At 38.8% G+C, this 13,472-nt stretch overlaps 1 protein-coding gene across 2 annotated transcripts in view; it reads right to left on the bottom strand.

Moving 5' to 3' along the window:
* The window catches only part of LOC121737771 (NF-kappa-B inhibitor cactus-like), a 32,399-nt gene extending 19,184 nt beyond the window's left edge, over positions 1-13,215 (bottom strand). For both annotated transcript variants that reach the window (XM_042129476.1, XM_042129469.1), the window contains exons 1-2: positions 12,717-13,215; positions 9,216-9,550 (exon numbers count right to left, since the gene is read on the bottom strand). In XM_042129476.1, the coding sequence (XP_041985410.1) occupies positions 9,216-9,550; positions 12,717-13,078 (697 nt within the window). In that variant the 5' untranslated portion in view covers positions 13,079-13,215. The remainder of the gene's footprint in view (positions 1-9,215; positions 9,551-12,716) is intronic.
* Positions 13,216-13,472: the final 257 nt, after the last annotated feature.

Raw genomic sequence — 13,472 nt, 5'->3', positions numbered from 1 at the left:
ATCGGGCCATTAATTAAAGGTACAATGAGACCTCCTCTGCTTGTGGCAGAAAAAGATCTGGCCGTCCACGCAGTGTTCGTGAGGAAAAGGTGGTTAAAGCAGTAAGGGAAATAATAATTCGAAAAAAATCGGTTCGAAAGCAAAAGGTTTTATCTCACGAGATGAAGATAGCACCTAAAACCATGTCGCGTATTTTAAATGATGACTTAAGACTTTCAGCCTACAAGACACGTACTGGATATTTCCTAACTGATAATTTAAATAATCGGCCAAGTGCGAGTCGGACTCGCGCACGAAGGGTTCTACCTACTAGGTACCATTATAGAGCAAAATTAGGCCTAAAATTGTGTTTTTTGTATGGGAGCCCCTCTTAATTTTTTATTTTATTTTAATATTATTTTGAAATATTGTACTCATATAACTAAGGACTTTGAGAAAAATTCAAGTACCTAACTGTTGGGATTATTGATATAGAGCAACAAGGCCAAAAAATCACATTTGTTGTATTGGAGCCCCCCTTAAATATTAATTTTATTTTGTTTTTAGTATATTTTGTTGTTATAGCGGCAACGTAAATACATAATCTGTGAAAATTTCAACTCTCTAGCTATTACCATTCTTGAGTTACAGCCTGGAGACAGACGGACAGACATCGAAGTCTCAGTAATAGGGTTCCGTTTTTACCCTTTGGGTACGGAACCCTAAAAAGAATATGGTGGTAAAATCGAAACAACTACTGAAGCGGTACGCAAAGGGAGGTCACAAAAAATGTTGTTTACGGATGAGATTTTTTTACAATTAAGCAACATTTTAATTAGGGTTGTTGAGGAAGTGATTATGAGGAAGAGGAGGAGGAAGAGGAAGTGTCACGCGCAAATTTAGAGGATGCGGATGGGGAATAGAATGATAGGAAATTATAAATACTAGCGACCCAACCCAAAAGCCTACCTAGTTATGTACAGACAGGACAAACCTACTTTTGTGAAAAATATATCAAAACATTGACACAAGTGTATGAAGATACCATTCTTGTGAAGGTAGTGAAGCCCCTTAGCAACATCGAGTTCAATAACCAAGAATGGGCCTTCCAACAAAGCTCGGCGCCGGGTCATAAAGCTTGATCCACGCAGTCTTGGTTGGAAACGAACGTTTCGGACTTAATCAGAGCTGAAGACTAGTCGTCATCTAGTCCCGACCTTAATCCGCTGGATTATGATTTTTGGTCAGTTTTAGAGAGTATGGCTTGATGTAAATGCCGTGTTAATTTGGAGTCAATCCATACGACTGGCAGTGAAGAATTTTTCCATGGAAAGAGTTCGAGTTTCTAATGATAACTGGCCACAATGTTTAAGGGCCGTTATTGCAGCCAATGAAGTTCAATTTGAATAAGCTTTTAATATTTTAAATTGTTTTATATTTTATGTATTAAACTACCAGACTGTGAAAGTAAGTAATAAAATTTATTTGCAATAGAAAAAAATGTTTTTCTTTATTTCAGTATTTACGGCAAGACTAGGTATAATATAATTTATGATAATATAAAAACCGATTGAACTGTATGTGAGTTATGTGACGCATATCAGCTGCCTTACGTCGATACAACATTTGTACTAACATACAAGAACTTAACAATAATAATTACCAATAATCACAACTTTACCATGCAAAGTACTGAGCGTTAAAATAAAATAGTTTAATGTACTAATAGTGGCCGTTATTATTTTTAACCGACTTCCAAAAAGGAGGAGGTTATATGTTCGTCTGTATATATTTTTTTTGTATGTTCAACCATAACTTCGCCATTTGTAGACCGATTTTCATAGTTATTTTGTTGTTGTACAGGGTTGAATCCGAATTTGGTACCATGTTCACAAAAGTGGTGATCTGATGATGGGATCCATGAGGAATCGAGGGGACTCCTTGAAATTTGTATGGAAACTTATAGGGATTTTGATTTTTTCTGAAGCATTTGAGGTAAATGCTACCAAAAAGTATGATTCCGCACCAGGTTATACCCTGGATCCGAAGATACCGAACAGAGCTTTTGAATCCTTATAGATACTGGTTCGGGGATTTTGGGCTTTTTTAAACAACTGAAAGTATAAGCTAATACATTAATTTGGTAGATCATCATCATCACAACCACAATTATACCATGGGTCATCACATTATGACCCAATTATTGGTACTTTTCGTGATATTTTGCATCGAGCAGATATTTTTGATGATTATTTCGCTGTTTGTGGACCGATTCTCAAAATTACTTTCCAGAAATTATTCCTTACTAGCAACACTATAAATTGATGCAATAATACAGGGTGTTTTTTTGTAATTTTTCTTACCTTCTACCCTCGTTAACTTTTTTCTCCCATGGTTTAGAGATTTTTCGTCATACAATAAAATATTCAACTTTTCAAGCCCTTTCATTTCATATATTATGTGTGGATGTGCTACAGCTTGGGTACGGCTTCCATACAAAAATGCCCCTTGTTCTTTGTGTTTTTTGTATGGGAGCCCCTCATAATTTTTTATTATATATTTATATTATTATTAAATATTAAAGTACACATAAAACTAAGAATTGTGTGAAAAATTCAAGTACCTATCTGTTGCTATTATTGACATAGAGCAAAAAAGGCCAAAATTCACGTTTGTTTTATGGGAGCCCCCTTAAATATTAATTTTATTTTGTTTTTAGTATTTGTTGTTATATAGCGGCAAAAGATATACACGACTCACAAAGGAGCCATTAGTAAAAAAGAAGAAGAAGAAGAAAAGATATACACATTACACAATCTGTGAAAATTTAAACTCTCTAGCTATTACTGTTCTTGAGTAACAGCCTGGAGACATACAGACGGACAGACAACGAAGTCAGTAATAGGGTCCCGTTTTTACCCTTTGGGTACGGAACCTTAAAAAACGTAATATGTGGCAATTTTTATTAGACTTTACACTAGGCGCGGCAAAATACATACCTGATAATAATATAATGTGTCAGCCGCACGAGAAGAGTCTAAAAACTCTACACATTAGTCAAAATCGGTGGCTTAGCCATTTTGTATTCGTCATGCTATGTGCTTTGAACTTAATATAATATTACTTTTCAGTTGTACTTAATAACTTTTGTATTTACCGTAACTAATAATAAAATCGGCCAAGTGCGAGTTAAACTCGCGCACGCAGGGTTCCGTACCTCAATCGAGCAAAAATAGGCTGAAAATTGTGTTTTTTTGTACGGGAGCCCCCCTTAATTATTTAATTTATTAAAATTTTATTATTGATTATTAAAGTACAAATATAACTGAGTATTTCGTCAATATTTCAAGTGCCTATGTGTTGCAGTTATTGATATCGAGCAAAAAATAGCATAAAAATCACGTTTGTTGTATGGGAGCTGTAGGCGACGCACTACACCATAGGCCATAAGTTATGATAATTTATTAGAATTATTTCTGTGTAAGAAACAGTGTTGAATGCATGGTCTATGTTGTAAGTTTAAATAATAAGCTCTTTGTATTTGTTTTGAAATATTGCTAACACTTTGTGATTTGTATGCTTTCGATAAATAAAGATTAGGTGCTGAAAGAGCGTTCCCACAGGAAAGGGCTCAGGCCCTTAGCCCGGCACCCCGGGACCCACAGTCGCAACCTAGTCGCAACCAAAGCCGCACGCAAGTCGCACGCGAAGTGACACTCTACTTATAGAACGCTCCGACGCACCATAGTTTTTCTAACTCGTGGTTTTATTAAATTCCCTATAATTTCTGGTCCATACGAGCCGGATCTCGAACTAATACAATGCATCGTACAACTAGATCCCGCGCTAAATTGTTAGAAAAATTCGAAAGCGCTTCGGAGCACGTGTTGTCGCGAGATTGTCACAAACAACCAGAATCGCGTAAAATATCTAAGTCGGACAATGTGAAAAGTGAGTCTAATGTGTCAATATCGTCATCGTCTCTACTGAGGCGAAAACAGTTGGAACTAGCGGCAGCCGAAGAAAGGGCTAAAATAGCCATGGAACTAATCGACAAGAGGCTCGAATGTGACTTAGCCTTGGTCGAGAGTTCCTCCAGATGTAGTGAACCTGCTAACATCGACGGGAGTCAATGCAACGTTGAGAGTTGGCTGGAACGTACTGAACAGCCGTCACCAGTGGCGGCAGCAACGGCAGCGGAGGTGGCGCCGGCACCTAGCGCAAACGCATGCGCACCTAGTCGGGCTACTGCTCCAGACGCCGGAGGAATTATTCAGCTCGCTCACACGTTGAAAGACATCATGATCTCGTCACAACAACATCAAGACGAACGACTACTCTCACGCCTATGTACCCCACGAGAATTACCGACATTCAGCGGTGAATGTAACGAATGGCTACACTTCAAAAGTTCCTACGAGGAATCTACACAGGTATGCCATTTCAGCGACTCCGAGAACTTATGGCGACTACGCAGAGCGCTCCGAGGCGAGGCCAAGGAAGCCGTCACCGACTTGCTAATCGGCGGCACCTCGCCAGCTATTGTAATGGAGGCGCTAGAGCTCAGATTTGGACACCCAGACTTAATCGTCCAACAGCTCACTGCACAAATGAGAAAATTATCGCCACTCTCGAATAATTATCACAATGATATTATTAACTTTTCCATGAAAGTTAATAACTGTGTTGCGACGCTGAATACACTCAATCAGCACGATTATCTACGCAGTCCTGAATTACTGACGTCAATCGTCACCAAGCTGCCGAGTGTTTTAATAAGTAAGTGGTCGGACTACGCTTACGACAAGCTAGCTAGCAGCGTACCAAAACTGCAGCTACTGGCCACATTTCTAAAACGAGAAGCTACTGTGGCCTCGACAGTCGGAGTTACTCACCTGCGAGACAACCGGAAACCCGACCCGGTGCCACACGGACGAGCAAAGCCGGACGAGAAACAGAGGCAGCCTATGTACTACAATCGCCCTGTACTCGCGACGGCAACGAAGACCTTTCGACCGACGGCATCGAAAAATTGCCCGTTCTGCTCAAAATCTGCGCATCTACTTGCCGAATGCCGATTTTTCAATAGAGCAATGCGAAAGGACAGATGGAATTTTGTGAAAGCAAAATACCTATGTTTTTGCTGCCTGCAGAAGCGACACGAGAAGACCGCATGTCCCGCACCTCTGTGCGACATCGATAACTGCGGACTGTCGCATCACCGACTTTTACACTTCAAGAAGCCCCCAGTCAACAAGGAGGCTACAGCGAGCACGGCAACCTACGAGCCGCAGACGGCCGACGGCGAGTCGTCATCGTCAGCGTGCAACGAGACCGTGGCGCACCAGCTGGCCGCCGCCCGGCGCGAGTCGGGCGACCCCGCGAGCCCGGCCGCCGACGTCGCCGACGCCGGTCCCCAAGTAAATAGTGAAGTGCTACTAAAAGTTGTGAAAGTCAATCTCAGTGGCCCAAAGGGCACGGTGAGTGCATTCGCGTTACTAGACGACGGTGCATCCATATCCATAATCGATAAGGACTTGGTGAGTGATTTAGGTCTTATAACTTGTCAGTCTAGCCCCATAAAATTTATTGATGCCTTTGGAATTGAAATATATCAATCTGATGTACCTAAAGTGTCCGCTACTATAGCTGGAGCTTTCGAAAATAAAAGTTTTGATGTAACTCTACGTGTTGTTAACAAATTGAATTTGCCTAAGCAAAATTTGTCTTCTGTTAAAAATGTTGAATGCAATCATTTGTTAAAAATTAAGGACAAAGTTTGTAACGAATGTGTAGTGCCTCGTCTACTCATAGGTCAGGATAACTACTCTCTTATCGCCCCTCTTGAGATTCTGCACGGTAACAAGCAGGAACCATATGCTACGAGATGCCTCCTAGGCTGGTCCATTCATGGCCGCATCGGTCTCGCTCACACTCCCGTGAACGGCTACACCTCTCATCTCGCTCACTCAGAGGAACACGATAGGAACATTACAGAATTAAATAATTTAATTAAACAATCATTCGAACTAGACTCGATAGGAGTATCGACCTTACGCCGCGAAAATACGGCACACTTAAGAGCAGTGCGTATGTTAGATGAAACTGCACGACATGTAGGTAATCAATGGGAGGTAGGTTTACCCTTCACGAAAGATAAATTGGAATTTCCCAATACGTATGATTATGCGCGAAAAAGGCTCAATAACTTAGTTAAAAAGTTTAAGTCTGACTCTACGTACGCAGATAAATATCGTAGAGAGATGCGGAGACTATTTGATAACGGCTACGCGCGTGAAATAGCCGACCACGAACCCGCACCCAGTAACACCTGGTACTTGTCGCATTTTGGAGTTAAAAATCCTAATAAACCCGACAAGCTTAGACTAGTGTTCGATTGCGCAGGTAAAGTTAATGGTGTCTGCCTAAATGATTTCCTTCTTACGGGACCCGATTTGTACAATTCCCTACTAGGCATTATGTTACGTTTCCGCGAACACCGAATCGCTCTAACTGCAGATATTAAAGATTTCTTTGTTCAAATTAAAATACGACCCGAAGATCAAAATGTTTTTCGCTTTCTTTGGCAGGAGAGCCCCGATGATCGTATAAAAATTTGCGTAATGCAAACTTTGCTATTTGGAGCTACATGCTCACCATTTGTCGCACAATATATAAAAAATAAAAATGCGATCAAATATATTGAAGAATGCCCCGAGGCAGTTCGTGTGATATTGAACGACCACTACATGGACGATTGTTTGCATTCTTGCGACAGCGAAAGCGACGCTGTTAAATTAATTCGCGAAATAACCGAGATCCACAAGTCAGGTGGTTTCGAGATAACTCGCTGGTCTAGCAACAGCACACGGGTGCTGCAGACCGTACCGCGCGCGGCGCTCGCGCCCGCCGCTATCGAGTTACAAAACGGAGCTACGAACACAGCTGAACGTACTCTCGGTTTGATGTGGCATCCGAGCGACGATATGTTCAGTTTCAAATTAGCTTTAAGTAGAATTTCGCCAAACGTATTAGATGGCACCGAAGTACCCACTAAAGCTCAAATGTTAAGTATTATAATGTCCGTTTATGACGTTCACGGTTTTCTTTCCCCGTTCATAATAAAGGGTAAAATTATTTTTCAAAATGTACATCGTAGCGGAGTCGAATGGAATTGCCGCGTTCGACCCGAGGAGCATAATTTATGGCTCAACTGGCTGAAAGATTTGAAGTGCCTGCCCTCACTTCGAATTCCACGATATTACGGCAACGCACACGAGTGGACCCATTGTTACTCAGCCGAACAGATGTTTACGCACTTCAACAATACAACAAAAAATGAGTGCGACATAGTTGAAAAACAAATGCATATTTTTTGCGATGCTTCTTCTAAAGCTTACGCTGCTGTAATTTATTGGCGCTTGACACGTGCCGACGGACGTGTACTAGTTAGTTTTGTAGCTAGTAAATCTAGAGTAAGCCCATTGAAGCCGATATCTATTCCACGGCTGGAACTACAGGCCGCCCTTCTAGGCGCACGGCTCGCAGGAGCTATACAACGCGAGCACAAGGACGTTCAGCCCGGGAAACGTTACTTCTGGACGGACAGTAGCACGGTCCTCCAGTGGATTCGAAGCGATCCTCGTAGTTACAAACCTTATGTAGCCCATCGTTTAGGTGAAATAGACGAACTTACTAAATCGTGCGAATGGCGTCACGTGCCCACCGCGAGCAACGTCGCCGACGTGGCCACCCGTGATGACGCGCCCCCAATGGAGTATTCGAGTGCCTGGTTTCAAGGCCTTTTGTTTTTGAGGCTACCTGAAGGTCAATGGCCCAAGGACCGTAACTTTAAACAGATGTTAGATGACGCGAAATGTGAGGAACGAGTTGTACATTTGGTAGCAGTAGATAATAGACATCCCTTTGGTTACACCGGCACCGGAGTAGATTTTTTTGGACCACTCGAGGTCACTGTAGGTCGAACGAGACAGAAACGTAACTGCTGGCGTCATGGGGTTGCAGTTGTAAGCACGACCCACGCGGGCCGCGACGGACGAGTCCGCATTGTTGATGTGCGCACACGCACCGGTGTGCTGCGCAGACCTGTGACGCGCGTCGCCTTACTGGCATCATAGGATAGCTGTAGTGCCAACTAGTTAGCACTAAGGAGGCAGATTGTAGGCGACGCACTACACCATAGGCCATAAGTTATGATAATTTATTAGAATTATTTCTGTGTAAGAAACAGTGTTGAATGCATGGTCTATGTTGTAAGTTTAAATAATAAGCTCTTTGTATTTGTTTTGAAATATTGCTAACACTTTGTGATTTGTATGCTTTCGATAAATAAAGATTAGGTGCTGAAAGAGCGTTCCCACAGGAAAGGGCTCAGGCCCTTAGCCCGGCACCCCGGGACCCACAGTCGCAACCTAGTCGCAACCAAAGCCGCACGCAAGTCGCACGCGAAGTGACACTCAACTTATTGAACGCTCCGACGCACCATAGATTTTCTAACTCGTGGTTTTAATAAATTCCCTATAGGAGCCCTGTTAAATATTAATTTTATTTTGTTTTTAGTATTTGTTGTTATAGCGGCAACAGATATATACACAATCTGTGAAAATTTCAGAAATCTTGCTATAGCGGTTCTTGAGTTACAGCCTGGAGACACACAGACAGAAAGACGGACAGACATTGAAGTCTTAGTATATTGGTCCCGTTTTTACCCTTTGGGTACGGAACCCTAAAAAATGGCCAGGCCACCGATTTTGACTAATGTGTAGAATTTTTAGATTCTTCTCGTGCGGCTGACACATTATATTATTATCAAGTATTTTGCCGCGCTTTAGTGTAAAATTAAGGTTTTTAGATTTAGGGCTAAGTAGTGAGTATGTAAGGTTAGAAACTTGGCTCTACATGAGATCTCACAACTTTTTGACACTACGAACTTGTTCTCATCTTGGCATTTTATATGAAAATGTTTTTGGTGGGATATTATAATTCTTATGTACTTAATTAATAGCAATGTTGGCCCAATACGACTGGAATTGGGTTAGGTTAGATGGCGGCGGCGATAAGCCTTTGCCATTGTGGTTATTTTATTGTGAACCATCCAGAAATAGGAGCCCCGCGTAGCGGGCCTCCGTCGACTTATAATTATTGAACCAAAAAAATTTGGGTAGGTTTGTAAACCTTTACCGAAACATTTTAATAATTTAATATTTAGTACTTACCATTATAATTTTTCTGGTTCAGTGCTGAATTCTGCTGTCTTGAGAGTTCGGGCGCCGGTGCTAGTAAAGCAAGCAGGCACTTTATGTGTTGCCCTGTTTTTGTGTGATGAACAGCCTTATGTATGGGTGTCTCTCCGACTCTGTCTCGCACATCCAGCGATGCACCAGCCAGTACTAACATCCTGGTTACCGCATGGTGTCCGCTCATGACTGCAAGATGCAGCGGTGTATGTCCATAGTCATTTGGTATATCCAATAATCTTTTGTCAGGACACACCCTGATAAGTGTTCCCACAGACTTTTCACATCCATGGACTGCAGCAATGTGAACTTGCCTAAGACAGGAAAAAACAATTTAATAATAATGTCATTAAGTATCAGCGTTGCCAGACGTCCCGATTTTGGCGGGACGTCCCGATTTTTTCATCAAAATTAAATGTCCCGCGCGGGACAGGCTCAGTCCCGCTTTTCTAGGAAAGCCCGAACGTATGTGCAGCGTGCTGAGAAAGAAAGGTGCGGAAGATAAGAGTGTGGGAGCTAGAGGTGTGGATTTTCTTTGGCTACTTTAGCTATCTATTGTCACTAAATGTTATTTTAACACAAATAAAAAGATAAAAAAATCTAAAAAACTTTTGATTTTATACCTTTCTTTACTTTGTACCACTTTTGACTGAAGAATCCCGCTTTTTTACTCAAAAAGTTCCAAAGTCCCGACTTGGCACAAAAAAAATCTGGCAACGCTGTTAAGTATTAACCCATTAATCCCCAAGTGGCAGCTGGCTGACACATAACAATTGAAAATCGCAGATACAATAGTATCTGCGATACCCACAATGGAGGTGTGAAAATAGTTATTAGTTTATTAATTTTAGAATGTTTATTTATTCAGAAAAAATATTAAATTATTAATTCAACTTAATATCTTGTTATATATATTAGACCGGTTCAAAAAAATCGACTATTTTTTTTTTTCAAAACCCGCAGTGAAATATCTTCCTAGTAATGAAAAAAGAAGCCTGTGAAAACGGGAGCTCTTAATATCAATTTTGAAAGGTCGCTCATCATGAATTTCTATTTTACGTTTCAATAACATGGGAAAAAAAATTTTTTAAATTTGGAATTTTACAACTCATTTTTGAATTAACATGTCGGGATGAGCGATACATATTTTTGAAGGAAATTGAACGCTCTAAATAAATTGTCTCTTATGTTTTTTCTGTAAGTTCACTCCTTCAAAAGTTATTCGAGTTTAAAATCCAACATGTAATCAATTCAACGTTTTTTTCCTTAATTGTGATATAATAATAATACTTATCTTCAAAAAAAATTATTGTACACTTATTAATTGTATAGTTGATAGCTTTACGTTTAACACGATTATTTTCAGTTGATAAAATTTACTATTTTGATTCTAACTATCAGAACTATGAACAATGAAATGCTACTAACAACAATTGAATACCAATAATCCAACAATGACATTTTAATAAAAAGACGACACTTTAGGAATAATCTTTTTTTATTTATTGAAATGAAAGCATCAAATTTTAGAGTATCATGTTCTAAATACCTACATACATACCACATAACCTCTCCATTTGTGGGCAGTTTACGTCCAATAAAATTTTCATTCATTTCACCAATCAAGTATACATTTTGTTCCATTATTTATAATAAAATGATACAATAATTATTAAAAAGTGAAATATTTTTAAATTATTATACATCAAAATCGTAATTATAACAAACAGCTAGGAACCAGAACAACAATTGAGCAACAGTACCGAAAAAGTAAGTTGATATTACAGCACATCTCTATTTCACCGGTAAAGAAGTGCACTACATTTCCTATAAACCACAGTTGGTCATTATTCCAAAATTTATGTACATACAATCCAAATTTTTTGTAAACTTCAAATAAAGAATTAATTTCGGATTTTTTAAATTAAAAAGTCAACTATTTTTAATAGCAGAATCATAAAGATCTACTTTATCAACGACGTTAAACTTGATGATTCAATATTTTAAGCCAAATTTTTTTTTTTCAATAATAATTATGAAATATTTAAGAAAAATTAAAAAAAAAGTTGAATTGATTACATGTTGGATTTTAAACTCGAATAACTTTTGAAGGAGTGAACTTACAGAAAAAACATAAGAGACAATTTATTTAGAGCGTTCAATTTCCTTCAAAAATATGTATCGCTCATCCCGACATGTTAATTCAAAAATGAGTTGTAAAATTCCAAATTTAAAAAAAAAAATTTCCCATGTTATTTAAACGTAAAATAGAAATTCACGATGAGCGACCTTTCAAAATTGATATTAAGAGCTCCCATTTTCACAGGCTTCTTTTTTCATTACTAGGAAGATATTTCACTGCGGGTTTTGAAAAAAAAAAAAATAGTCGATTTTTTTGAACCGGTCTAATATATATATATATATATATATATATATATATATATATATATATATATAGTCTTGTCATGGATGTTAATTAGATATATATATATATATATATATATATCTAATTAACATCCATGACAAGACTAGTTTTTTTTATAAAGTAAACGAAAAATTGAAACAATTCTAAGAGATAGGTTATTGATAAAAGGCCTCGGGTTTACCACTCATATGTAAATACAATGCTAATAGTTGTTGTAGCCATGTTACGTTGGACCAGTTTTTTTTTCACACTTTATGAGCATTTTTCTTTTTAATTTTAGTTTACAGGATATACCTTAAAGTAATAAAATACACCTCGGTGCAAAACCTTACAGTTTGTTGTTAGAATATAATTAATATATGCATAGAATACTTCCGACAAAATCAAACCACATATTTCCATATCAATTTTGAGGAGTTCCCTTGATTACTTATGGATCCCTTCATCAGGTCACCACTTTTGTGAACATGGTACCAAATTGAATGATGTATGGGAGGGGCTCCCATACAAAAACACTATTTTTGCCTTAATTATTTACTTAACTATAATTTTATTATTAACCCATTAATCCCCAAGCGGCACCCGGCTGCTGCATAACAATTGAAAATCTATTGTGTCTACGATTCCCACAATCGAGGTATTACGCAGTGCCAGTTATCCAATAGAAGATAAAGAGTGCTGTTTGATGTGAATTGTGATGATTCCCATCATAGTACTTGAAATCTGTTATACTTTGAAGAATAATATATAAATAGAATGAAGAATAATTCCACAAAAGTTTTTTGCATATTAAAGATACATAAGTGTTATTTGTCATAAAATTTACAGAAACAACTGCTGGGACAGACAGACGGACAGACATCGAAGTTTCAGTAATAGGGTCCCTTATTTTTCAGTAATCAGGGCGTTTCAGTAATTAGGGTTTTTACCCTTTGGGTACAGAACCCTAAAAATAAACCACTGCATTATCAAGGACTTAAGTAAAGAGCTTATAAGTAAGTACCTAAAAATGGGTAGCATGTAAATGTTAGTATAAAATTCGTCAAAATACTCACGTGTCACCGTCTTCATCAGGCTGAAACAGAATTTTAAGTGGGATGTCTTGGACTCCTTGTTTTGGTTCGATGATAACAGGTCGTTCATGCTGCGTTTCCGTATCTTCGTCAAGTTTAACATGGGAAAGGCTCTCGGATAAATCCAAACCACTATCTAACTCACTTTCACTTATCACTTTTTTATCACTATCGTCTACAGGGTTTCCAGTTTCTCTTCTTTCACTCTCATTGTCTTCTCTTTCCGTTTCTACACCTAAATCATCCGACGATAACAGCTGCGAGCTCAAGGGTCCCGACAGATAACCAGAATCTGTCGTTTCTTCGTCTGGAATTTTTGTATCACACACTCTTTTGGCACTCATTTTGTTACTTTATGTATTCTATTGTATCAACGATTAGTTATACACACATATTATTAAACCGTTTAGGGGTATCTAAACATTTAATTTACGATAATAAAATGTACACACCACCATGTCAGATCAAGAACGCGTTCGCAATGAGTTCACAGATTACTAGTATATATGAATGAGTTCCAGTTTAAAATAAAGTACCTACCGTACTCTGTGGCCACAGATTACTAGTATATCTCTGTGGCAATGAGTGATGTGCTCATTGCTCACGAGTTACGAGTGGTCGAGTGACGAGTCTACAAATATATACTAGTACCTAATCTGTGAGTGACGAGTAGACAGTAGTTGTGGGCTGTGGCACAGAATATATATTAGTAGTACCCTTAGAGTATACATTAGCAAG

This window comes from Aricia agestis, chromosome 2, assembly GCF_905147365.1.
Source record: "Aricia agestis chromosome 2, ilAriAges1.1, whole genome shotgun sequence".
Lineage (NCBI taxonomy): Eukaryota > Metazoa > Arthropoda > Insecta > Lepidoptera > Lycaenidae > Aricia > Aricia agestis.
The sequence above is the reverse complement of the archived record's forward strand: the minus strand, read 5'-3'. Positions and strand labels throughout refer to the sequence as shown.